This window comes from Podarcis tiliguerta (genome assembly GCF_965153285.1).
Source record: "Podarcis tiliguerta genome assembly, chromosome: 1".
In the NCBI taxonomy this organism is placed as follows: Eukaryota; Metazoa; Chordata; class Lepidosauria; order Squamata; family Lacertidae; genus Podarcis; species Podarcis tiliguerta.
Window position 1 is genome coordinate 51,312,698 of NC_139534.1, and position 27,269 is coordinate 51,339,966.

At 41.5% G+C, this 27,269-nt stretch overlaps 2 protein-coding genes across 9 annotated transcripts in view; one reads left to right on the top strand and one right to left on the bottom strand.

Moving 5' to 3' along the window:
* USP37 (ubiquitin specific peptidase 37) overlaps positions 1-15,250 on the bottom strand; it is a 31,249-nt gene extending 15,999 nt beyond the window's left edge. For 2 of the 3 annotated variants that reach the window (XM_083432362.1, XM_083432360.1), the window contains exons 1-12: positions 15,043-15,217; positions 11,504-11,713; positions 10,045-10,213; positions 9,781-9,878; positions 8,277-8,458; positions 7,942-8,013; positions 6,317-6,414; positions 5,201-5,285; positions 3,980-4,141; positions 2,778-2,909; positions 2,120-2,243; positions 498-703 (exon numbers count right to left, since the gene is read on the bottom strand). In XM_083432362.1, coding sequence (XP_083288488.1) covers positions 498-703; positions 2,120-2,243; positions 2,778-2,909; positions 3,980-4,141; positions 5,201-5,285; positions 6,317-6,414; positions 7,942-8,013; positions 8,277-8,458; positions 9,781-9,878; positions 10,045-10,213; positions 11,504-11,659 — 1,484 coding nt within the window. In that variant the 5' untranslated portion in view covers positions 11,660-11,713; positions 15,043-15,217. Of the gene's footprint in view, positions 1-497; positions 704-2,119; positions 2,244-2,777; positions 2,910-3,979; positions 4,142-5,200; positions 5,286-6,316; positions 6,415-7,941; positions 8,014-8,276; positions 8,459-9,780; positions 9,879-10,044; positions 10,214-11,503; positions 11,714-15,042 lie in introns of all 3 variants that reach the window. The other variant, XM_083432361.1, reaches the window with a different exon arrangement.
* A 359-nt stretch (positions 15,251-15,609) lies between these two features.
* On the top strand, positions 15,610-25,944 carry CNOT9 (CCR4-NOT transcription complex subunit 9). Of its 6 annotated transcripts, none has more exons than XM_083432399.1 (8): positions 15,610-15,753; positions 19,221-19,400; positions 19,786-19,901; positions 20,334-20,443; positions 21,892-22,001; positions 22,790-22,888; positions 23,390-23,481; positions 24,290-25,944. In XM_083432399.1, exons 1-8 carry the CDS (start codon positions 15,730-15,732, stop codon positions 24,456-24,458), a joined length of 900 nt encoding a protein of 299 aa, XP_083288525.1. In that variant the 5' UTR covers positions 15,610-15,729; the 3' UTR covers positions 24,459-25,944. The 6 variants fall into 6 exon arrangements, with proteins under 6 accessions (XP_083288525.1, XP_083288524.1, XP_083288529.1 ...); XM_083432398.1 differs by having other exon boundaries at positions 23,390-23,480; positions 24,283-25,944; XM_083432403.1 differs by lacking the exon at positions 15,610-15,753 and adding an exon at positions 15,973-16,323.
* Positions 25,945-27,269: the final 1,325 nt, after the last annotated feature.

A 27,269-nucleotide genomic window follows, 5' to 3' on the forward strand; every position in this document is an offset into this window, starting at 1 on the left:
TAATTGAAGCAATGAAACATGTAATTTATATTGATAGGAATTCTATATTGCTGAATTTTGTAGTTACTTTATTTAATATTATAAAAACCAAAATAAACATTAAAAAATAGAAGAGGATATCAAAAAGAGGTCTAAACTGCAACTTCTTTGACAACAATAGCACTTATTAAAATGAAGTAGTTGTTTCTAACATTAACATTACAAAAGAAGGGATAGAAGGGTGGGAGACAAGTAGAAAAGTATTTATCATTTCGGGCAAAAGAGCTGGAATTGCAAAGGGAATGCCTAGTAGTAATGGGTATTACATGACAGCAGCATAGATGGTATAGCTCTCTAGGCATGAGATCCAGCACCACCCCAATGGATGTGATGGAATTCCTCTTCCCACCCACCCTGACCTCTGGAGCCGATTTTGGGGGAGCAGAGGAAAAGGAAAGAAGGGAGGAGACAGAAGCATAGAACAATGAAACAAGGGGAGGGACTGTTAAAATACTTACATTTTACATATGATAGAATGTTGAACTTCAAATTCTAAGTTTGTAATTACTGGGCATGTGTACACTCTGGTGGCTGACAAGTCATCAGATATACGTCCTAGAGAGCTGTCTTCACCAGAAATTGGCTCAGTCTTCCAAGTTTTGTTCAGCTTCTCCACGTCCTCCTTCAGCTGATCCAAGCACTGACTTAAGAATTCATGAGCATCCTAAAACCATGTATACATTTCCTTAGAATAGTGACTTTCAAGACCCATTCACACATTTATTTAAATGTATCTTATATATAAACCAATTTACCTCAATTTCTTAAAGAGGGTGAGGTCCCAAACAATACATTCATACCAGAATCCACATATTCAACTCAATTTGAATTACAAATATCCCAAATAACTAAGTTTTAAAACATAGTTTTAATAAAACCTAAAATTCTCCTCCTTACTAGCTCTGCACACTTGCGGTTTTCATTTTCCCCTAATATGTAATCACAACTTTGTTTATTTAAGGTGAAAAACAACAAAACAGAAAAAAGATCTAGCTTTAACCAAACAAAAGCAAATTAAGAGAGAGGCTAAAGGAAAAAAAGAATGCAAAAAATAATAATGAACTAAACGTTTTACTAAACCAAAACACACATTATGTGTATACACACAGGACCAAATGCATCTCATGCTTAAAGGGTATTTTTCAGTGGGAAATTGTTCAGTTTTTAAAAAGCAAACCCATAAATTACTCAAAAACCCAAAGCCAAGAAGTAAAAAGTCTGGTAACATTTATACAGTGGTACCTCGGGTTACAGACACTTCAGGTTACAGACTCCGCTAACCCAGAAATAGTACCTCGGGTTAAGAACTTTGCTTCAGGATGAGAATAGAAATCACACACCAGCGGGAGGCCCCATTAGCTAAAGTGGTACTTAAGGTTAAGAACAGTTTCAGGTTAAGAACGGGCCTCCAGAACGAATTAAGTTCTTAACCCGAGGTACCACTGTAGTGCCTAAATCAAGTCACCAGCTGCTGTTAAGAAAAACCAGAGGGGGAGGATGAACACCTTTTGAAGCTGAGATGTATTCAGGCCTTTGATATATTTTCTGCACCACATTATTATATTATTAGATTCTACAGTGTAATTTATTGTATATTGATATTTTGGTCAAATACAAACCTTTAACCTATCAACATGCAATTTGACAACTTTCGAAGGGCTTGCGGGAGGGAGAAAGAGAAGAGAACTCAGCAATAGTAACGAAAAGAGAATGGACATTCCATCTCTCTTTTCTTTTCTTTTTAAATGTTGTATCATCAAAATTCAGGGAAAGAATTAAGTTTTTGAAAAACACGCTTCCACTGTACTTTTCTTTTGCGAACAGCAAAACATATAAGCGTAACAACCAAGTACGATTCAGGAAGTGATCACTGAAAAAATCTATCCACGAGGCCTCCTGCCCTTGTAGCATATGCCACTGCTTGTCAATAGTCAGTCACATGCCACTAACTCTGCAAGTTTCCTGACCTGCATAGAAAAACTACGAACTCCTGTTACGCAGCTCTTTTTGCATCAATATTTCCATAGTTGGTCATATCACTCCTTAAAATACTTCAGCTACTAGAAAGCGAAATACTTACATTTTGCATGTAACCAGAGAATCTCTCTGCAGTAGCTGAAATTGCATTTTTCACCTTCTTAAGTAGGTCTTTCTTTACTTCAGGGCTACAAACATCTTTTTTAGCAAGTAGATGGGTAAAGCGCCTGGACAAATTAATGCAGTGACATTTAAATGTCAAAAAGCAAGTTAGGCATTGTTTAATGCTAAAAATATCTGCAAAGTTAACATACCCTTAGACATTTGTTCGCACTCCCTCCCATTATATTGCATGTATTTTAAAATCAACTCACATAAAATATGTTATGCTTATTAGCAGGATCTTGTATGAGCAGAAAAAAACGACTGGCCCAATACCCTTTTTATAGGAATGTATTATTCAAACTTTGATATGCCCCTCTCCACATAACCAGGAAACTTATGACTTACAGTTTTTCTAAGCATCCATTATTGTGCTTGCAAAACCTTTTTCAATACAATGCACACATCTATTCATTACCACAGCAAAGAAAGAGGAAAGAGCAGAGGCTCAATAAATGAGGAACTGCAGTAATAAAAGCAGCAACCTTTTATCAAAAATATATGCAAGAACAGTTACAAATAGCACGCCAAATCTGAATGCTTCTTTTGAAGCTGTACTAGTAAAAAATGTTTACTTAACTCACAAAGCTGGCGCTTACCTGATAAGTGCATTGTTTGGAACTTTTTTCCATGGGATATTTTGTTTCAAAAGATCATTAGCAAACGATTGAATTGAAAATAGAGATTGTAAAATAGCATTCATGTAACAGGTATTCCCCAAGTTTGTAAACCTGTGAAGAAGCACAAAGTGACACAGTTGTTACATTGGAACATTTTCAACACAGATATTTTACACCGACTACAAAAGGTCAGCAAACTTTTTCAGCAGGGGGCCAGTCCAGTGTCCTTCAGACTATGTGGTGGGCCAGACTATATTTTGGAGAAAAAATAATGAACAAATTCTTATGCCCCACAAATAACCCAGAGATGCATTTTAAATAAAAGGACACATTCTACTCATGTAAAAACACCAGGCAGGCTCCACAAATAACCCAGAGATGCATTTTAAATAAAAGGACACATTCGGCTCATGTAAAAACACGCTGATTCCCGGACCATACGCAGGCCGGATTTAGAAGGCAATTGGGCCAGATCCAGCCCCCGGGCCTTAGTTTGCCTACCCTGCCCTCCTACACACTGATTAGGAGTCTGTCTGTTTGGAGTATGCAATGAATAACAATCATAACATTACACAACAGAGTTTGTAGGATTGTTTATAGATAAGAGCCAATTAGATCCCAGATTCCATTTAGGCTTCTTAAGTAGTACACCTGTACTTGTAAGGTCTATAAGCATGATCTTATAATCTGTCATCCAAACTACCCAGAAGATGCTTGTGACAAATCAGTCTGAAGATGTTATTAATTTTCTTCAAATGTAACAAACAAACAAAAAATTCCATGCAAGGAATGCAGAAGAGGGGGAAACTAATAGATTTGCCACCTAATTTTTGACATTATTTTAAAGGAAAAAAACCTAGTCTTATACACTGAAAAATATGGTAACTCTGGTCCGCCCTTGCTCACTGTCTTAACAATCTACAAAGCTATTAAATTGTTAAATACAGAGTTTGCATTAACATAAGTGGCAGCCCCTGCTCAAAGGGACTCTAACTTAACGTTAAACACACAGCACAAAAACGAAGAATAATACTTTTTAAAAATGAAGACATGGAGATATGGTGCTGGAAGATATTTGGTTGTAGAAAAAGCTGACAAGTTGGATTTGTTTCTATGTAACCAATACCTAAACTGAGCACACAGTGTGCCCACACACAGATACTGAAAATCTAAAAACTTACCCTTGCAGTTGCTGCTGTGGGTGAGTGGAAAGGGGGACTCGTGGCTTGTTCCATCCCATGTAATCCTGGTTAGGTCTCATTTTTTTAACAGAGAGAGGGGCTGGCTGAGAGAGAAACCCCAAGCTTCTTTTTGCAGAAGGAGTCTGATTCAACAGGTTAGTCCTACAAGGCGAGATGGATAAATAGCCATCAAATCCATCTCAAGAATAACAATGCCAGCTACTGCCACCAGTGATATAGCAGCAGTCATATTCCATGAGCATTGAGGATGCTTCGAATGGGGATGCATCAATAGGAAGTTATCACAAGGTGGACAGCCTCCCAAAATGTTTGTTCATTCTTTCTCTCACACATGCAGGATGCTTTGCATCCACAGAAGGGCCATATGTGATTATGAATCACATTTATACAGCCTACAAAGACTCCTCTGAGTATTAGTCACAGACCCCACTAAAGAGCAACACATTTCCAGCTCCCTGTTGCAGATAAACCTGCTGGAAGTAGAAGTAAAAAGAATTCTAATTTCATTTTTCAACTTGCACGGTTTTTAAGTATGTATAACAAGTTCTCCTTAAAAATACTTTACACTTGAAGATCACACTTTTAGAATAAAGCATTGTGAAATAAAAATGGAGTTTATAAATTATGGCTACCCATTCCAAGTTTCCCTTTGTGTACATTTCTGTAGACTATAATCAGTATTACTCTACCTAAGAAAGCTTAACATAAAGGTTTTCCTTGACTGTAGTGGCTGATTACTACCTTTTGGACAAGGCATTAGATGGCAGCCATAAGCCATATGCACCATTAGGTACTCTAGTCTTGTACATACTAAACAACCAAGAGGTTTTCTGTAGAAAAGGAGCTTCCCTGGACGCAGCTAGTAGATGAGGAAGATGCAACAACCCAAGAGCCACGGGTTTTTTTGCTTGGGTACAAAGGTCTGCCAAAATGTCTTGCTGACTAGTATCAGGCTGATCTGCATGTGTGTATTTACCCATTCATACAGGACAGGGCATGCGCTCTTATATCACGTAGATGTATTCAATTAGCACAGCACCCAGTATTTTATGATTTGCGTACTCCTGTGCAGAAAACGTTTGAAATGGTGCCAAGAGTAACATAAGAAGCTGTTTTCATGAAGAACTACACCATTTAATGAATGGAGCACTCCAATGACCAAGAATTTGAAAGAAATTAGCCAAGGAATGCTGTACTTACCTGTCCAAATTAGAACTCCCAGCTGAATAATCCTTTGAAGATGATCTGCTTCCATAAAATGAAGAGGATTGTAAAGGCAAAACTCCTTAAAAGGAAAAAGAAATCAATTTCTGTAAGAACTGTCTTAGAAAGTAAACTATACAACTGTCCAACAGTCAACATTTCAAAGGAGATGCAACAATTAAACTGTGATTAGTTTCTGCCAAAGGCTTCATCCCTGCTATAAAATACTGCAATGGATATATCTGCCAGGCAAAATACAGATATTTCACATCATATGAACCTTGGGAATCTTTTGCCCTTATCACGTCTCAAAACTCTATGCCTTGGCTACAGCAATGAGATTTATAAGCTATGTCATGGCTTCACTTAACCTCCAGAAAGCTTAGTTTTATGCAATATAAGTGGGTGTTTGTGTAACTATATTACACACAAAGTTTTTTAAAACCCTCCAAGTCAGGACATATGTGCTTTTATATTATATGTGGAGGCACAATGTAGACTATTAGGGTTGCTTTGCTAATCTGGAAACTTCAGATTCAAAGCCAGAAGAAGAAAGAAGCATGCCTTTCCCTAACATAGTTTCCAGCAAACATCTACTGAGTGATGATATTATAATTACTCCTGGAACAGTCAACTTTAGCCTTACTTTTTACTGAAAAGACACTGTGCATTGTTTATCAAAATAAATTTAAAATGCTATCTCCTAAATTTCAATGTAAGTAGGGAATGTCTAATTTAGTTACTATCTCCAGGGGGAATTAATTTATTGATCACCATGGTGGAATAATAAGGAAAGTCACTGGGAAGTCAGAAAAAAAATTGGAGACTCATTTCTGTATTATGCAATCGTAGCACTCTCTCCTCCTCCTAATCCCCCATTTAAACAATTATCAAGATAAAACTCTCATTTGGACTTCCTTACTTTCAGCTAACCTCAAGAATATGGTTTACATTTTAATTTTTGCCCTTCTAATGTTTCTCAAGTGAGAACAAAAATAATTTCATTATACAGAGACTTTTAGAAGGTCAGTTTTCAAAATAAAAACAAAATGTGTTTAGTTTTAACTAGTTAGCCATTGTACAAAATGGTCAAAAACAGTATCATTTTTTTACCTGATGTCCTATTCTCCTCAGTCTGTTTCAAGCTCATCTGTTTTTCCCTGCTGCTACATAAGAATTTCCGTGCTGGATCAGTCATGGCTTTGTTATTGCTGCAGATAAACCCATATAACTTTAAATAAGTTATGTAAAACAATATTGTACACCACTTCCCTTGGTTTACATTTATTAACCACCATTACAAGTTCCCTAAAATCTCAGGTACAGTGGAACCTCAGGTTACGTACCATCCATCTTACGAATGCTTCGGGTAACAAGCTCCACTAACCCAGAAGTAGATGCCCCTAGTTGTGAACTTTGCCCCAGAATGCGAGCGGAAGTCGTGCGCCAGTGGCACGGCAGCAGTGGGAGGCCCCATTAGCAAAAGCGCACCTCATGTTAAGAACGGTTTCGGCTTAAGAACAGAGCTCCGGAACAAATTACCGTATCTTTTGTTCCATAAGACACACTTTTTTCCTCCTAAAAAGTAAGGGGAAATGTCTTTGCGTCTTATGGAGCGAATGCGTGGTACTTGGAGCCGAATTGGCCAGGGGCAGAAAGCAGATCGTGCTTTTTTTTTTTTTTTTTTTTGAGAAAGCAGGAAGGGGGTGTTGAAACAAAGCCGCTGAGCAGCTGATCGGCAAGGGATCGGGAGGGACATAAGGGACTCTAGAGATAAAGGAGGCTGCCTGGGAGCGGGGAGGTAAAAGCACATGGATCCTCAGGATTTTTGCATTGGGTCACCCCAAATTCACCATCAGATCACATAGCATGTCCATGGCTATAGCCTGCACCAAAAAACCCACGCATCCACTGTTTCGTGGGGCCGCAATGCCATAAAAACGTGGTTACAAAGCACGGATCCACATGGATCCTCAGGATTTTTGCATTGGGTCACCCCAAATTCACCATCAGATCACCTAACATATCTATGCTACAGCCTGCACCAAGAAAATCACGCACCCACTGTTTCATGGGGCCACAATGGCACAAAAACGTAGTTACAAAGCATGTCCATGGCTACAGCCTGCACCAAGAAAACCACACATCTATTGTTTCGTGGGGCCGCAATGGTGCAAAAACGTGATTGCAAAGCACGGATCCACATGGATCCTCAGGATTTTTGCATTGGGTCACCCCAAACTCACCGTCAAATCATATATCATGTCTGTGGCCACAGCATGAACCACAAAAATCATACACCCACTGTTTCGTTCAGAATGTTTTTTTCCTTGTTTTCCTCCTCTAAAAACTAGGTGCGTCTTATGAAGCGAAAAATACGGTAAGTTCATAACCGGAGATACTACTGTATACTATTCGGGGACTGTCAAATTTTGGGGGCCCATATGGAATTTTGAGAGGCTGCTGGGTGCACCAGCCTGTCTGCTCACTTGTCTCCCCACCAGTCCCTCAGACAGACGGTGTGTACACACAAACTTCTGCTTTTCCCTAGGGTCTGAGTAAATGTCAGACCTAGTGGAACTAAAACGGATCCTCTTGAATTTGCATGGTTTTACCAAAAAAAGCATCAAATTGCAGTTTACAATGGGAGAGCACAAAATAATTAAAAACTAAAACTAAAGTCAGAGATCCAGAAACTGCTAGCACCACAAAAATAATGACCCAAGGCATAGACATACTTTGATGAATCATTCTCTTTTGGGTAATCTTCATTCATCTCGGAGGTAGGTGGTGTCCTTTTCCTTCTTTCACTGTTTTATTAAGGGGGGGAAATCATTTAGTCAACAGGGAAACAATGTGAGCCCAACTCACATTCTCATGCAACCTCCATAAGCCTTATCATAAAATGGTTAACTGCCTTCCAGCTAGTTTAGAGTTAAAGCTTTTAGTGCATTTTCCAAAGAGTGTTAGTAAAGACATGGAAAAGCAGTTTACTAATACTATGTTCAAAGCTATTCATGTTTTAATGAATGCCTATCAAAGGCTGCAGTGCCTTAAAAGTTTATTTTCATACCGGTTTTCCAACAGCCCTGTTCTGTGAGGTGTTGAAGCAGCAGAAGGACTAGAAATGGTAACTCGGTAGCCAGGCGTTCCAGTTACTGAAGAATTCTTAATAGATGCCCTTCCTGGGTTGCCCAGCACCTTACGAAGTTGAGTTTCATCTTTATTTTCTACAATCCCTTTTTTTGAAGGAGTCTATGAGAATCATAAACACTGTAATCAGTACAGCATACTGTATTTCAAGTCATGGACCCATTTCAGAGAGTCAGTGGCACATATGCTATCAGCAGGCCACCTGGCAACCCAGAAAACACTGCATATGGATTACATCTGTAGTAACCGGCACTTTCCTACAAAACTTATAAGCAGCTGCCATAATTTTACTGCAGTAGCCATATTTCAAGTTGCCATGATGACAGACTTTGCTGCAGTCACTGATTCACGCATAGGATCCCAAATGGACTGTGAACCTGCTAGATTACCTGTGTAGGCTGACTAGATGCCTGGCTGTATGTAACCACCTCACATCAGAAATCCTCTTTGGCCGGGTTGCATATTGTAAATGAAAAGCAAAAGGAATAGTAGAACAGTTTGAAGAACAAGATCTTAGGAGGCACCTCCTTACCGTCCAAATAAAGTTAAGATACAGGTGTGGTATTCAGATTTAGTCTCAATCAGCCTCTAACTACTATTCCTTTATTTGGCGGACTAGACTACAAGCGCTACAGAGTCAGAAGCAATATATATTCTTTAAGAACAGTGGCCTGAAACGGAACCTTGAACTTGTCGTGAGTGTTCCTTCTCCTTGGAGATGGGAGAGCATCCTGCGAGTGACTCCACCCATCAGTCTCCAGGCGAAGAGCTACACTAAACTTCCTATCTCCACTCTGGGTGGGCAGGGGGGCTGTCTCCTCCCAGTTCGAAGACAAAATTTAGAAACAATTGCCCCAAATGTGTCCCGTGTGACATTCTAAATTGATCTGAAAAGGAAAGCATATGTGTCAAAGGCCACCAATATGGCTACTCCCCACACTGAGCAGGACAAGAGACCTTCTGGGATTGGAAGAAGTCAAAACTGGTAGCCAAGGCTGACAGACCCACCTACTGAAGGTGAACTTAGAAATGTCTTCCCTGAATAGATGAATGAAATAATAAAGTATTTTGTTCTTCCCTACAGACACTAAGAAGGTTCTGCCTAATCTCTCTTAGGCGCAACAATTTGGGGCAGAAGGACGGGAAGCAAAGTTACTGTATTCTGTATAAGATAGTTTTAACCTTTGAGATCAGTGAAATCATCAACCCATGGGAATAAAAGGACTTTTTCCATATATGGTGGGAATGCCCACAAGCTGTTTTATTCTGGAATGAAATTTATCAGGAGATATTAAAGATTATTAAATACACAAATTCAAATTTTTCACATTTATCACTACTAAATATGTGGACAGATAATATTTATTGTATACAGCAGATATAGAAACAGGAGCATAAGAAAAGAAAGAAACAGATTAAAATACCTGGTTTTCAATATATGGGAATTGCCTATTAGAATCCTTCTGTGTGGTTCTACTGCCCAGAACACCAAAACTGCCAGACCCTTGGGATGATTTCACAGCTACAACAAAAATACACCATTTTATGATTTTTTAATGTATTTACAATAAGTTTTACTAGCATTTTATTTTTTCACTAACAGTAGACTTTGTTTATAAAAGTTGATTTTAGCCTAAACAAGTAATGAAGTCATTTCCCCACACTCCAAATCTATAATTAACACTAACCTGTATGAACTCCATTTTGAACAGCTTCCAGAAACTGCTTCATTTCCTCTGCATCCTTAGGTGATATTTTATCCACTGTCAGGTAACTAGTATCCTTTAATGATATAATCAAGGAACACAGTTTCCCTCTACTTGGTCGCACAGTCACATTTTTTATATTATGGTTTAGCTGTAAAACAGTAAGTATCATATGGATAGTTTAAAAGATACATATCTCCATACTAAGAAAGATGCATTTAAATATGCTTCACACTGACAAAGACTATGTATGTTCATATGCTATCCCCCACCGTAAACAATTCCTACTCAGTACACTTTTAAAAACAATTCCCTCAGCTCCTATCTTTTCAATTTTGCAACACTTATATGTACACATTAAGGATAGTGAATATAACAAAAAACACTTACTAAAGAAAAATTTAGTTTCCATTTATGAAGGACTTTTAAACCATAATAAATTTGTTTTAGTCTCTAGAATTTCTTCCCCCCAAAAGCAATAGCAGCAATGCTGGTTATCTTTCCAGACTAGACTACATATAAACGTTGTAAATAGAAGAAAAGAGATGAGCTGTGCACCTGCAGCCAGCTAGACATGAAGTGAAATCTTATGCAGGAGCTACTGTGGCCATTGGGGCTTACTCCCAGATTAGTGTGATAAGACTGTAGCCTTGGATACAAAATCCCCATGAATCTAAAATGCCACTATGACTCACAGCTAATTATGGGAAGAGTGTATACAGAGGAATAATCTAACAATGAATCTACATTAAGAATTTTCAATACTATAACCAGCAGAAAATGAAACAGACAACAAATAAACTTTTCTTTATTACCAGTGCCAGTAGTATCCTAATACCTAAAATGTTTTATCTCATTGAAAATATTTTGTAAGCCAGTTTGAGGGCCTCTTGGAGCCACAAAAATAGGATTAAAATATTCTAAATAACTAAATAATGAAACAACTAGGTATTATTTTCTCCCAAGGTTTAGTTGTTGTTTTTTAAAATCATCCTTGCTCTACGAGCACAGTGGTACCTCAGGTTAAGTACTTAATTCGTTCCGGAGGCCCGTTCTTAACCTGAAACTGTTCTTAACCTGAAGCACTACTTTAGCTAATGGGGCCTCCTGTTGCCGCCGCTCCGCCAGAGCACGATTTCTGTTCTCATCCTGAAGCAAAGTTCTTAACCCGAGGTACTATTTCTGGGGTAGTGGAATCTGTAACCTGAAGCGTATGTAACCTGAAGCGTATGTAACCCGAGGTACCACTGTACACTGAACAGTACACCTCAATAATTCACAGTGCAATACAGTAGGATCAGTGTTCTAGAAAGCAGAAAAAAGAATAAGTCTCTAAGGAAAGTTCAAGTGACAGCTAAATGGACTTTAAAAGGACAGTTGTTCAGAGGCATACAGCTCCTGTACAACTTCAAAACAAAAGGCCTTTGAGATTCTGAGGTACCTGAAATATCTTTGGCATTCCTCCAGCATTGTAGTGAACCGCCAGACTCACTTTGCTATCCTTATCAACTATTTCGAATGTCCCTTCTTTCCATTTTGTAGTCCCAGTCTGTATGCTGCGCAAGCGAATAGTCCCACGTAATTTCAGTGGAGCCATGTTTTCATACAACTAGTCTATGAAAATTATGAAGTTTGCTTTTAAACACAAATCCTGTTTTAGAAAGAAAGGAACGAAGTTAGCAGCTTCTCAAGAACCATCTTCAAAACTGAGCAACTGTTTTAAATCAAAGAGCTATATTATTTTTACAGATAGTTATCCCATCTTTCAGGATATGTACTCAGTGTGCATGGACTCTTTTTGAAATATGAGTATTGGTCTCCCAAAGATTATTAAATCTGCTCCACGTTACTTAAGTCTTTTTTAAAAAAAATCAAAGTAGGTAATTGAGAACAGGTATCACACACAAAAAAGACACAACAGAGTATGGAATTAAACTTGATAACAGTTGTCAGTTTACTAGGACCACCCACATTTTAGCCACTGCTGAAGTTAATGCGACAGGCATACGGACCAACATGTTTCTAGGGAAACTTGGGAACTCTTCAAGTTTCCATGTACAGCTGGTTACACTGCTACCGTAATCACTGTGGCCAAGCTGTCCTTTGGTTGTATTTGCTGCATCAACTGCAGCTGAGTTAAGGCACTCTGTGCCATTGAAGATACCTCTGCCTCCAGTGAGAGATTTGTATCCAGGGTACACCCAGTCAATGCACTGGCTCCTTCAAGGGCAGTATAAATCCCATCAAGAGGTACCGGTAATTCCCCTACTTCCTGGAACCAACAAGCCACAGCATCTCATGTCTTAGCAGGATTCAACTTCAATTCAGTTTGCCCTCACCTAGCCCATTACAGGTCCAGAACTTGCAACCTCAACTGACTAATGTAAGTAAAGCTCAAAGTCATCCACATATTGGTGGCACTCAATTCCCTGAAGAACTCCATGGATTAACTTCCATGCGGATGAGCAACATATTGCAATACCACCCCTCCAGTGTTCGAAGCTCCCATTGTTCTAGGCACATTTTGCAACAGGAAATTTCATTGGCGTGAGAAGTTTCTGAGCTCTGGGCACAGCACTGCGCCTAAGATTTCAGATTAAAACTGCAGAGTGGAAGGAAAGGAGGAACTTTTTCTGCCTTCCCACTTCCAGCTACTCTCTGAAGACTGGAGAAGACACACGCTAATAATTAGCGGGTGGGCAGGGGAAGGACAAGACCATGTGAAAAATGAACATAATATTTTAGCTGCAGTTCATTCATTTTCAGCTTTGTTTTCTTGTTTTTAAAAAAGCTTGCCTGACATTCTGTTGTTGCACCCATAACCTAGGTTTAAGATGCCATTTAGCTCCTGGCTTTCATATCTTAGTTTCTAACACTGCACCTTTCTAGTACTGTCCCATAAGTTGAAGTACAACCAGTGCAAAATCATATCCTCCACTAAACCAAAGCCACTGAGAAATCCAGCATACTCAACAAGGTCACACTACTCTGACTCACTTCCAGAGGTAGTCTATCAGGGTGACCAAAGCAATTTTAGTCCCAAACAAGGTCTGAAACCAGACTAAAAGTGATCAAGATAACCAGTCTCTTTCATGAGCATTTGCAGCTGAGTGGCCACCCCCCTCTCAGGCATCTTGCCCAGAAAGGTTTGTGACTGACAAGGAGTCCAGGGAGGGCTTTTACAGGGGTCATGCCATTGCATCCTTCAAGGCAGTGGGAAATTTCTCCTGATGCAATGATGCAAATTTCTCCTGATGCAATGATGCATTCACCACTCCCTACTAGCCATACGCCATGGTGGTTAAAACCACTGCATGCTCTCAAGCTGCAAAAACTGAGCTGATTCCTTGTTGCGCAAATGTGACTGGCCTATAAATACTATTAATGTTTTAAAATTCAATGATGACAGTTCCCTAAAAGTTAGGGGTGTACCCCCAATTTCTGGGGGGGACATCTTCCAGATGTTTAGTCATCAAAGTTGAAACCCAACTACATGAAGTTCAGTGAAAATATGTTAAGGGAACAGTAGGCATGTGCCAAGTCCTGTCTTCTTGCTTGTCTGGTTCATTATTAGATTTTGAGTATATCAGCATGTACTATAAACAGTTGTTTCTTTAGCATTTTATTTTATTGTAAATTCTGCAAGTTACTCTGAGAGCCTTCTGGGACCATAAAACCTGATATGTGTATTTAACAAATAAAAATGAAAAGTTAACTCTGCAATCCTTAGGAGTAAGCATCACTGAATTCAGTGGGACTTACTTCAGAGCCGGCATGTACAAAATTGCACAATAAGTGAGCACATACCGAAAAAAATGGAGTGTAAATCCTTAAACGCACTAGAACTATCCACAAAAAGTGCCTACACTCCACAGCATTCAAAAAGACAATCAGGAGCCTTAAAGTTCTAAATATAACAGCATTACAATCCATTAATTTAACAGGTACAAGAGACATTGAAGTTTTCAGCCCAACCTATTTCCACAAAATAGGAACCACTTGTTCCATACAGATCATAATCTACAACAACTGTTTAGGGCCAAACAGTGGACTTGCAAGGGCAACAGTAAAGAATGTTGGGTGGATTTTCAACACATATATCGCCTCAGCAAAGAGTTCAAGGCAAACAAAGAAACGGTGGTGAAAGACATGGTGGAGCCCTAATGGAGATCTGTGCCCCTACTATCATTTCCTAACCAAACTCTGTTGCATTTGTGAATGCTTTCAGTGAAAAGCAAGCAGGAACCCAGTCACCTGAATACTGTACAGCACCTGGTACACTGACTTGGAAAGTGGCTGCTGGACCCTTGCAAGTAAATTTCTGATCAGCGGGACAAAGTTAAAACCAGCATTTCAGAAGGGAGACGTAAACAATCCCAGGAGGAACAGAGCACGAGCGGGAAAGCAACCGAAGAAGAGGACGGCGCTAGTTGCCGACGCTGCGTTGTTTTTAACCTTTGTCGTGTTTGCGAACAGCCCGGCAGGCAGAAATTCCCCACGAGGAGAAGCTCTCGTCCTATCTCTACGTGCTGCCTGGGGCAAAGCTAGTAATCTGGCTAGCTGGCTACCCGACCAGCCGCTACGTCTTGGGGCCTTGGGTACGCCTGGGAGAGGCAGCTAAACCAGCGGGGGGAAGGCAACAGAGGGAGGAGGGCCGAGGGTCAGCTTTGGAGCAGCCGCACTGTAGTCGGAGAGCGGCCAGCCGGCTGGGCCTGAGGAAGCGAAAGGGGCCAGGCTAAGGTCAAGGGCGCGGGGGGGGGGGAGAGAGAGAGAGAGACGCTGAGGCGCGACCCCCCCCCCCTCAGCAGCTACGGAGACCCCACCTCCGCCTCCACGGCCGACCGGCCGCCGCCCACGCACAGCCGCCCCCCGACCCTTCCCTGCTCCGCGAGTACCAATAGGGCTCCCTCGTGCCCTCGCCCGCAGTCAGCCGCTCCGAGGAAGCCCCAAGACCCACCGCCACTGCCCGGGCGCACTCACCGGCGATGGCGGGCGGCGGCTTTCCCTTCCACCTCCGGCTTCCTCACAGACCAGTCCCGGCCTGGACGTTGTCTCCCTGGTGCTGCCGCCGCCGCTTCCTTCCTTCCTACTTCGGGGTTATTCTCCACTTTAGCCCCGGCGCCGGCCTGGCCTGGCTCGACCCACCGCGGCCCGGCCTCCTCTTAGCTTAGTGGAAAGGGCAGATGGCGGGAACCAGATCAGCCGCGCCACGGTCCGCCTGACGCAAGCACGCAGCACGCAAAAAGAAAAAAACAACAACTGCGCGACGGGAGGAGGGGGGAGGAAGAGGAGCGACGAGGGGGGAATCCCTACGTCATCACGGCGACGGCTGGCTGGCTTTCTCCGCCGTCGACAAGCCTTAGCGAAAGAAGCAACTTTTACTCGAGAAGTGACGACGACGCTCGTAACTTCTGCGCACGCGCAAACTCGTGCTTTTTTTTTTAAGTTCGCTTAAAGATAGCATGGCGCATGCGCCCGGCCAGTCTCCTTGGGCCTACCGCTGAGGCCCAGAGAGAGGTCAGAGGTCGCGGCGGTAGCAGCAGCAGCGGCGGCGGCAGAGCCAGGAGGAGGAGGAGGAAGAGGCGGCGACCTCTGCTTCGATCCATGATGGCGGCGGCTGAAGTAGAAGAGGCCTCCTGAGCTCTACTTCGCGCAGAAGTTCCGACCATGCACAGTTTGGCAACGGCCGCGGTAAGTCGCTTGCCGTTTCCACGCAGGGCGACGAGGGCCTTGGCTGAGAAGCCTGAGAGGCACCCTCCCCCTTCTCTCTCCCTCTCTCTCTCCTCATTGGTCGGAGAGATATGGGGAGGGGGGCACAGAACGGAGCGGGGCTCTATTTTCCCGCCAAATTGCCCTCCTAAGGAACGGGCGTCTCCTAACGGCCTTTCCTCCTGCGCGAGGCGGCGGCCTTTGCTGTCCTCTAAGGGAAGGCAAAGGGAGCTTCTCCGCAGGCTTCTCCCTTCAGGTGCTCGTGCATGAGCCAGGCGTCGCTTGTGTGCGTATTCCATATGCTAATCTATGCGGGTTCCTAACTGCCCATGGCTCAATGCTGCTGGATAAAAGGTGGCTCGAGAGGCTGGATGCAGATGCCTATAGACAGACACATATCCTGACAGGTGCACCCCGACCACTCTCGTTCAAGCGCCTCTCAACAAGGCTTGCCGAATTTCACGTCTGCAATAATGTGCCGCCACAAAACAGGGTTTACTTCTCTTTCATCTGTTGTCTGGGAAGTCCGTTTATAACCGCGCTAGCGTGAAAGTAAGCCCCACGCTGAGTTGAATTCGATTTTTCTCTCGGAGTTTACGATTGCAGCCTTAAAATGCAAAAATTCCACGTGGGACATTCATTCATGTTTTAATTTAACAGTGGTGTGGCTCGTGTGCGTTGCTTGTAATGAGACAAGTTGTGATGATAACGGGAAGTAAAATAACTTGGTTAGTAGCGTACCTCTTGGGAATTATATTGACTGGCATTCCTGCCACTAGGAAAAAAGTTTTCTTATATGCAACCGCTGCGGCCAGAATGATTATAGCAAAAAATTGAAAGGGAGAAAAACTCCCTCAATAAGAGAATGGCAAATAAGATTTTGTGAATATATAGAATCAGCAAGTCTTACAGCAGTGGTAAGAAGCCAATCAGACCAAAGACTGATAGAGGAGTGGACTTGCGTGAAGGAATACATCAAAAAACATTGTTCTGGTATTAATATATCGATATGCAATGGGTGAAACTTACAGAGTAAAAAAGAAGAAATGGGTATAAGATGAGATAGTCAAAAATAATACTGATAACAGCGAAAAGAAGAAAAGAAACAAAGGAAGCAACATATATGTGGAGGGAAGTCAAGATTTATGTCTGCATGTTTAGTTTGTATGTTTGTTTTTTGTAATCTATGTTGAGAGCTGTATGTATCTATGTATAGTAAGTTTGTTTAGTGTTCTGGTTTGTGATTGTAAGTATTGCAATTATTAATAAAAGTTTTTTTAAAAAACCCATATTAGAGAACTAATGGTTGTCCCAGCCACTCTGGGCAGCTTTCAACATATATAATAAACACTATATCAACTTTGGATGAAACTGTACATAACGAAGAACATGGAATTGCTTCTAAAAACTGCAGTTTCATCTTAAAAAACCCCTTATCTTTTCTATATTGTACAGAAATTGAAATACAGTATAGAAATTAAATTAATAAAATTAATAAAATAATAAACATGTAATGAATTGTATCCAGCTACGTTCTACTCAGTAGACCCACTGAAAATTATGAGCCTAACTTAGCCATGTCCACTAACCTTAATGTGTCTGCCCTGAGTGTGACTAACTTTGGATAGAATAATATTGCAATACATATCGCTGATCATGTTATGTAGGAGGATAGAGAGAATGTCACACAGGTTTGCTGATTTTTGTGGCAGCTCTATCTTGCCTAGTTCTGGTCTTTGACAGTTCACTCAGGTGAAACAGAATTTGTGCTAGCTCCATTAACAAGCAGTACTTCTGTCTGACATAATATTTAGGCATTTTCTTGCTTGTATTATACTTACTGTAGGTTTTAAGTGGATCTGCTGCTTCAGATGGTGAACACTTGACTTTTTCAGGACTTGACAGTCTTAATAGCAGACTTTAGTCTAATTAGTGCATTTATTTTTATCAAGTTCATGCTGAAGTTCTGGAACTGTGCATATTTAATGGATAGGGTAGGCACACCACTACAGCATCTGTCACTGGAAAAATGATTTTAAAGATCTTTCCATTTACCATGAAGGTAATTATGAAATGAGGCCTCTTGAAGGGCTATAAAAATAATTTCCTTTGCAAAGTACCTTCATATGCTTTAAGGCAAGTGAAATACTAAGTGACTAGAAATGTCTAGCTTACAAAAGCAATACTGTAGCAATTATCCTGAAAAAGGTTGCTTATACTCATTTTTTTATTACTGTGGTTGCCTGAATTTCTGTAAGTAATGGAAAGATAAGCTCGTCTCTTATGCTGCTGCTCGGATAAAGCATATTTTCAGGCTCTGATCTTCATGTTGAACTGCCACAGTTGGATCATGGGGTGTTATCGGCCTTTCTTTCCTGCAACTTTCCACTCCTGTATTCGTCCCTGAATCTATTGTTCTGTGACTGGAGCCAACTGTTCAACATGGTGACACTATGAGCCATTTTAAACACAATTATTTCACTAATAGTTTTTTGGGTAAGAGATGCTGGGCCTTTAATAAAATCCCAAAAGAAAGCAGAGTCCCATAATAGAAGGAATGTGTTAACAAAGCAGACATAAAGCACTGAGGATTCATTTGCTGTGGAGCAGCCCTAGAGTTTTGAACAAGGGATTTTTTGTACAACTGATGAAAAAGTGTGCAATGCTTTGGACTACTACTCCTCATTGTATGCAGTAGTAGAGGAATATTTCATTTATTAACTTTAATCATGACTTTGCACCCCCCTGAAGCAGGAGTGGGCAACCTTTTTTCTGTCAGGTATTGAGGGAGGGAGAAGTATCAGCAGCAATGGGCAGAGGCAGAGCCATCCACAGAAGTGTTTTGGATTAATTAATCTGGAGCAGACTGAGATAAAGAGTGGTGGCTATGAGAGAGGGACTATATCTCAACATCTTGAGCATGGAAAGCTTTTATGCTCCACTGCTGTATGATAGTTGCTGAAGCTGAATTGGTAATGATTCTCTGCTTTGTTTTTGTTGTCATGGATTTGTAGCCTTTTGTGCTGTATTAACCAGTTTTGTTGATAGTCATTTTAAAAGTGCTATATTATTTTTGTTTGGTGCCCAAACGACTTTGTTTACTTATTTATTATTATATTTAACAATGATGATTTTAAGAACTCAGCTGCTACTATATGGTAAACTGATTGCACAGCTGCAGTGAGTACATACAAACCAATGGAAGTATCATCCGGCAACTTTTCCCCCCCTACTGTGACATATTCCTTCCCCTGTGCTGTTACTGTGCCTTGGCTAGAAGCAAGTCCCACTAAAATATGTGGGACTTAAATCTCAACTATGTTTACTTGGAAGTGTCTACTAATCACTCCTGATCACCCTTGAAGTTTTGTACAAGATTGTATTATTGTTTATACTGATTTGACTTGGGACCAAAGGTCTTGACTTGAACCTTTTGTCTTCCTTTAAAGCCTGTGCCAACGGCACTGGCTCAGGTTGATCGAGAGAAGATTTATCAGTGGATCAATGAGCTTTCCAGCCCAGAGACTCGTGAGAATGCACTGTTGGAGCTGAGTAAAAAGCGAGAGTCTGTCCCTGATCTCGCACCAATGTTGTGGCACTCTTTTGGTACAATTGCAGCTCTCTTACAGGTGGGTAGCATATTACTTTTAACTGAAATAGCTTGCTAGACTCTTGCAAGCAATCTGCTAGATGTCTTTCTGAAAGTCTTGAGATACTGAGGGTTTTGAAATTCTGTCTCTTGACCTAATAAAATTTTGGGACAATAGAAGATGGCAATGAAGAACTTGAGCCACCCAAGTAAGGACATCTTATTGGGGCATATGTATTTTAGTTCCTGTCTGATATGTTACAGCTTTTGTAGCTAGTTGTTAGTGTGGGGGCAGAAATTCTATCAAACTGAGACATTAATCAATCACAAGTAATTAGTGGGAGGATTTTGACTCTGAATATTGGAGTGCTTAAATGTGTGGAAGAATTTTCACACAAATATTTCCTATTTTCTTTCTTTCATAGGAAATTGTAAATATCTATCCATCTATAAATCCACCAACTTTGACAGCTCATCAGTCCAACAGAGTCTGCAATGCTCTGGCACTTCTGCAGTGTGTTGCATCGCATCCAGAAACAAGGTTAATATACTTGGGTGTATTGGATCTCTGGAAAAAATAACTTTTGGTTAGTGTGGTATATGCCCAGACTAGAGAAAATATGCTGCCGCCAAGCCTCTTTATCTGCAGGGCTCTGTACGTCAACAGAACTATATTCTCAGTCACATCCACACCATACATTAGAAGCACATGGTATCTGTAACTTGCTGGTTTTTACACTGTTTTTAGAGTGCATTAGTGACTTGAGCCAACTCAGTGAATAAAACAGTCAAGCAGCCTGTCTTACTGGTCAGTTTGTCAGTAAGAAAACTAGTTTTACAGGCATATTTCCTCATATTTCTTCTCTTTCTAAAGGTGAGGTCCTAATTCAGTTCTCTAGCCTTCACAAAGTAACTCTGTGTAAGCAAATATCCAAAAGATACATTCTAAAAGCTTTTTTCTTCCTTTGTCTAGGTCAGCCTTCCTTGCTGCTCACATCCCTCTCTTCTTGTATCCCTTCTTGCACACTGTCAGCAAGACTCGACCCTTCGAGTACCTACGACTCACAAGTCTTGGAGTAATTGGTAAGTGACTGTGATGCTGGGAATCGTAAGTCCTCATCAGTTTGTAGGTCAGAAAAGAGTTTTGATCTGATTTGAACTCTTCTGAGACTTAGCCATGCATTGTAAAAGAGGGAATTCTAACATTCCAGAGAAATAGAGAATCATGTAGCAGACTCTCATTTCTAGAAATAATGTCCATGTTGTTCCTCTTTACTGTTGTTAACATCTGGGATTCTGAGAAGTACACCAGTCCTGGGCCCAATTCAGAGTTATGTATATTTGTGTTTTTATATTGTAAATCACCCTGTGATCCCCGGATGAATGACAAATTTCCAGTCTCATTCTCCCAAATTACCTTAAGGAAAGATGGAAATAGCAGGGCTGGGAATCCTAGAACACTGAAGGGATCATTACACATCCTATCTATCCAATCAAATACTGCACACAACTTCAGTGTGCTCATAGATGTAATGGTTAGTACTTGCAACTGTGTATTGTAACCTCATGAACCACACCAGAAATTTTTCAGGAAGCTTTATTTGGTGCAGCATGCAACAAGCTGCCTTTTTATTGGCATTGAGAAGCCACATAGCCAGCCAATGCAGAAACAGCTGCACAGGCTCCTAGCTAGCTGACAGGGCTAGCAGCTCTATAAAGATCATAGCAGCATCTCTTAGGGTGATTGAACCCAATGAGTTAAAAAAGTTGAATGTATTATATTCACTGATCTTCATGATTAACTTTGCTGGACAATCCAAAACTTGTAGTTGCCAACCTCCCATAACACCCATTCTACCCTGGTAAACCACACACACAGTGCAAGGAGAGTATTCTGGCTTGAGTACCACTGCTTAAAAGCATCCTAGCACCATTGCAGAACAGTGCCCCTCCCCCATCTGTCTTTTGTGGGTGGAGGACCAGTAAGAAGAGCAGCCAGTTGGATACCACAATTGTAAGATGCGCAGAGCATCTTGCAGCAGTAACATTCAGCCATGCCACTGTCCAACAACTCGCACCTTTCCTCTGAACCTTGGAGCTGGAGAGAAGGCAGGGATCACAGCACAACTGTCAGAGCAATCTCTACCCGCCGCTTCAGCTTCACAATGGAAAGCATGACTGGCTGCTTGTCATACTTGTCACAAGGTAGTGCTGTACTTGCCTTGGCAAGCATGACAGATGGAATTGTTGTTCTATAGGTAAGAGTGTAAAAGGCTTTAGATATTTCATTGGCTAAAGGAGGAATTTGTGATTGGTGGAGGAAAGGTCAAAAGGCTGCTGCTTCAATAAAATAATAATCCTTAGTATTTGCTCCTGGGTTCTTGGGAGCTCAACCATGTGCTTATCCAGTAATTTCCCACTTCTTCTGCACTGATTTTCTGTTAGCCCTGGTTATTTCCTATATGCATGTTTCTGTTAGGCCTTTGCAAAGTTATATGAAGCAGTTTGGGTTTTTTGTTTATATTTCAAAGGGGCCCTGGTGAAGACAGATGAGCAAGAAGTAATCAACTTCTTACTGACAACGGAAATTATCCCTTTGTGCTTACGCATCATGGAGTCTGGCAGCGAACTTTCCAAAACGGTATTGCTTTTAGTGTAATGAAGTGGTTCTACTTTCTTGACTGTTTTCTCTTTACTTTCCAATGCATCATGTTCCTGCATGCAGCAGACTTCTCCATCTGAGGTTAGCTGGCTGTTTCTCTCTGAGGAATGATTGCAGATGTACCCACATCAAATTGTCGTGATTGGCTGCCTCTTTCAAAACACTGTTATGAGAGGAAAGCTGGATAGGACATTTATTCTCTTTTTGTGCAGTTTCTCACCCAAGGTGCTTTTATACCGATTTCTTGCTGCAACTCTGTAGTGCTTTTTCCAGCAATTGTATGAAAAGGATCTATTATTGTGTAAGTACCGTCCCAGTATCATTTATTTGAGAAGCCTGCAGGTGGTGCCTGTGTGCTTCTCAAGATCCTTAGCATCTTTTATGTCACACTCATGAGTCAGTTTATTCCTAGTCACACCTTTATGCATCTATCACTCTTCATTAGGTTATTAATTTTAGCTAGCCACCAACCTGTCACCATTTGTCTGCAAAATTTAAGCAGGTTTCTTCCTCTGGTCAACAGGATCAATAAAATTTTAGTTGCTAGCACCAAGATAGATATTTGCAGTACCTGCCTCCTCTTGTCAGTGCTATATGAGGTTTTTATTTGGTTTCATAGTGGGCAAAATCTCTTCTCATAGGTCTTCTCTCAACAAGCTCTTTGTCCTCCAGCTTCGCTGAGTTTTTGGTAATACAACATCCAACCCTAATCCTGCACAGTCTGCAATTCAAGCGTTTTTTCAACCCTATTCTTTTCTGTCTTTCAGGTTGCTACTTTTATTCTACAAAAGATCTTATTGGATGATACGGGGTTGGCTTATATCTGTCAGACTTACGAACGATTTTCTCACGTTGCAATGATATTGGTATGTGGCTTTGATTATAAAGGGCTTGGTAACTCAGCATTGCTCCTTCATTTAGGGGAGCTAAATGCTCTTTGGTGGAAAGTGTAGTGAATGTAATTTGGATCTTTATAGTAGTCACGTCTAATCGTAACAACAGGGCCACCTCTTCATACTCCTAATCTCAAGGAAGAAATATGCCAGAGCATTACATAGCAACACAATTCATGGTGTTATGGCTGTGTGAAAGCACTCCCAATTTTGAGGAGACTGGTTCTCCCAACACCTAAGGAGCAAGTCACTGCTAATGCTTGACAGTGTTTCATGGGGTGAGACATATTAGAGACAGAATTAGCTTTCCAGACATTTGCCTTGCTTTTTAGAAGCTTATACTTTACAGTCTAAATTAAACTAGGGTGGGGATGAGGAGTAGCAAAAGGTAACAAGGGATAAACCTGAACAAATGCTGTTATACATACTTAACCAGCAAATGTCCTTGTTCTAAATTCTCTGTTTTTAAACCAGGGTAAAATGGTCCTGCAGCTTTCCAAGGAGCCTTCTGCCAGGCTGCTGAAACATGTGGTCCGTTGTTACCTCCGCCTTTCTGATAATCCAAGGTAGACACCTTAGAAGTTTCTTGGGATCTCTTGATAGGGGTGGGGTGCAGGTTGGTGTTGTGCTGCAGAACCAGGGACAGTTGTACTTTGCAGTGCCAGGGTGGGGGTCCAGCTCCTTCTGTATCTCCAGAGCAAATCAAGCATAACCTGACAATTCTTACAATAAATGCCAGGAGCTTAAAGTCCAAGTAGTTTCTTCTGACCGCCTCATCAAGATTCTGAAGACTGAAGCAAGATCATGTAAGATTATACTTATTTGAGCAAACTTATTTTAGCACCAGAGTCTTCTCACTGTTCAGGAACATGTATTGACAGTAATTATGAGAGAGTTTATAATCTTTTCCCCTTCAATCTCTAACTGCAAAAATGTCTGTGTTTATTAAGCCAACCAGCAGTGCTTGACTGCTCTGGATGCCTAACATCAGGCAAGTCATTAATCTTCCTTCATAAGTCACATTCTGACTTCATTGATCAGGGTGGAGAAGATGCAGGATAGTGTATGGAGTTGAAGTGACTATCCTGTGGCCTCCAAATGTCATTGGACTCCAACCTACATCAGTGACAGTTAGCATAGCCAGTGGTCAGGGATGCTGTGAGTTGTAGTCCAGCAAATGTCTGTGGTGCCACAGTTTAGCCACCCCTGGTATAAAGAACATGGTTGTACCCTGCAGGTATGTGTAGATGCTTCTGATACAAAGTGCTTCTGATACAGCAATTGTAGCCTTAAGTATTCAAGAGGGGGGCTTGCTCCCCTCTTGTCCATGTGAGTTTATTTGTTGGCCCCCCTCTTTCTTGTCTCCTGATGTAGGGCACGGGAAGCCCTCAGGCAGTGCCTTCCTGACCAGCTGAAAGACACCACCTTTGCCCAGGTTCTGAAAGACGATACTACCACCAAGCGTTGGCTGGCACAGCTGGTCAAGAATCTGCAGGAAGGCCAAGTCACCGACCCCAGGGGCATCCCCCTTCCTCCGCAGTGACAGCCAAGGAGGTGGCAGAACCCAGGAGGAAACAGCTCAGGTTTACAGAGAGCCAGGAACCAATGACCTCTTCCAGATCCTGTCAGGCATGGTTGGGCAGCTCCTTGGACTGTCAGTAGCTACCTGGACTGCAGGCCCTTTCTATAGCAACGTCTCACCATGCCTCTGAGGATTATGACACCAGCAAACACAGTTGGGACAGAGAAGCCCTCTTTTAGGGTGTGGGCTTTGTTGCGATGATCAGTTGAGTACCAAGCTAGGCAGTGCTGCTACCAATGGCGTATCTACCTTTCTGGTTCAGTGCAGCAGGCTTGGGAAGTATTCCTCAGTTTCTTTGTTATTCAGTGTTTACATGTAAGTTCAATAAAGGTTGGTCTGATCATTTGACCCTCTTAGGCGTACCTTTTGAGCTGAATCTAGCTCTAAGCAGAGGAGGCCTGTTTCCCTTTTCCCAACTGGGAATTGCGCTTTCGTAAGAGGAGCCCCACTGATCCTTTAAAAAAAAAAGTTCAGCCTTTGGGGCTGAAGCCCAATCTCGGGGGGATTGGGAGAGGGGTGATAACATAGTATATCCACAGGTTCTTAAAGGATTGTTCCTGGTATGTCAGAAGGCAGAGACTTCCTGGACTCCATTCCTTTGGCCATGCATTAGAACAGTCCCTGCCTCTGTGACTGTATTTGAACCAGTGTCAAATGTTCTATGGATGATCCTCCACCACCTAGTCAGTAAGTTCCAGAATGCCACCAAAACATTCCTTCAGCATTCAAACTGTGCCAGAGGAGAAAGTTGTTGCATGGATGCCATGGCCGGCAAGCCATGTGGCCTTCCACTTTGTAGCAGCCCATGCCTCTGGTTAGGGTAGGGTTAACTCTAAGTGTGAACAAAACAGACAGGGACCAAGAGCTATTTCAGGCAGTCGGTAAAGGCTGCAGGTATTTCAGCCTTGCTGGCTAGTGCTGGAAAGCATAATGGCTGCAAAACGCAAGGGCTCTCATGCTCTTTATCTTATCCTTCCCCTGCTACGAGGCTAAGTGCATCCAATTTATCACCTTGAACCTGCTCCTGTTTGTTGGCGTCTGCGATGGATGAGGAGCTATTAAGCAGTCAGCAGAGACATCTTCTCCCCTGCCCTCTAAATGAGAGAAGCAAACAAAAAGAAGGGGAGGGAGGGGGAAATAATCCAAGCTGTTTGTCAGTTGCACAACAAGGCTGGGAGCAGGTGGCTTCTGGTCCCTTGCCAGATCCCTTGGCCTCAGCACCTGCTGCTGTTTTGGGTAGGAACCTCTCTTCCATTTCCTCTCTTTTCTTTGCTGATGGCTGGCCATGCCATGCCAAGGGTGTCTTAACTCTTCCCTCTCCATGGACTGCTTTTGCTCTTACAGCGGCTCCGTTTTATAACAGCCTTGTTTTATCCATCCCTGCCTTGAGTGGACTTTACCAACTGCTTTCTGTTTTGTAACTTGAATAAAAAATAAGCCAAATGAATCTGGATCCTCTTTGACTTAAAATAATGGCTTGGAAGAATGGCAGGGAGGGTTGTAGACATTACCAAAAATGTCCTCTCAAAGACTTTTATCACTGGGCAATATAGCATTTCCCTCCAGTTGAGAGAGCTGTGCTTTTTGCCCAGAGAGCCCTTAGCTGTGGGGTTGGAGTGAGTGTCACTATGCTGGGTAGCAGTTCACAACCTGTGTGTGTGTGTGTGTGTGTGTGTGTGTGTGTTTCACATATAGCCTATTTTGGTAAACCAAGGTAAAGTCACATGCTTCTGCTTAGCAACTCTGCTTTATTTTAAGAACCATGGTTCAAGAGCATAGTGTCATTTTTTAAAACAAAATATATATACCATCTGAGTGCAATAAAACCCCTAAGCGGTTTTCAAGAAATATTAAAATTATCAATAAATTTAAAACCATTGAAAACATTTTAAAATAATTAAAATGAACAGTAAAAGAGATCAAAACAACTACATGTCTGGATAGGTTTGCCTTAAAAAATGTTTTAAGCAGGTGACAAAAAGAGTACAATAAGATATTCTTCACTGCATCACAGACATAAAGGGAGTATGGCATACTTTTAGCAAGATCTTTAAATAATTTGAATGTTCTGGTTTGCAGAAGATGGACCAGTGTGATCTAAGAAAGAGATAAAAGTGAATAGCTGGGAAGGTATGAAGTGCCATTGTTAAAGTTGAGCAGATATTGGCCAGTGTAATAATGTCTGCTTGATAGCTACTTCTGGCTTCCCATGTGATCTGTTCTGAGCATCCTTAACGTTCAGAGCAAGATATATAGATTAGGAAGGGTGTAAGAGAAACAAGAAGTGTACTCTTAAATACATCTCTTACAATACCGCCTTTTTGGTATGTTAATTTATGACTAGGCACTTCAAAGAAGATTGGTGATCTATATAAAAATGTTACCTGAATCTTCAGTATGCTAAAATAAATAGTATTCAGCATAATAAAAAAATAATTTTATGATTATTGCATTTATATCCCACCTTTCCTCCAAGAAGCTTGAGGGTAGCATACATTTTCCTCCCCCATCTCCATTATATCCTCGCAACAACCCTGCAAGGTAGGTTAGGCTGAGAGACTGTGATTGGCCCAGGTCAGCCAGTAAGCGTCATGGCTGGGTGGGAATTTGAACCCTGGTCTCCTGGGTCCTAATCTGGTTCTAACACTGTATCACCACATTATGCCCTTGCCTTGCAGAATTATGGAATACAATACCCATGGGCTTGTAGATTGTATCCTGGCCAGCGAGCTGCATTTGTTCCAATCAGAATGGCATTTCATGGATCATCTG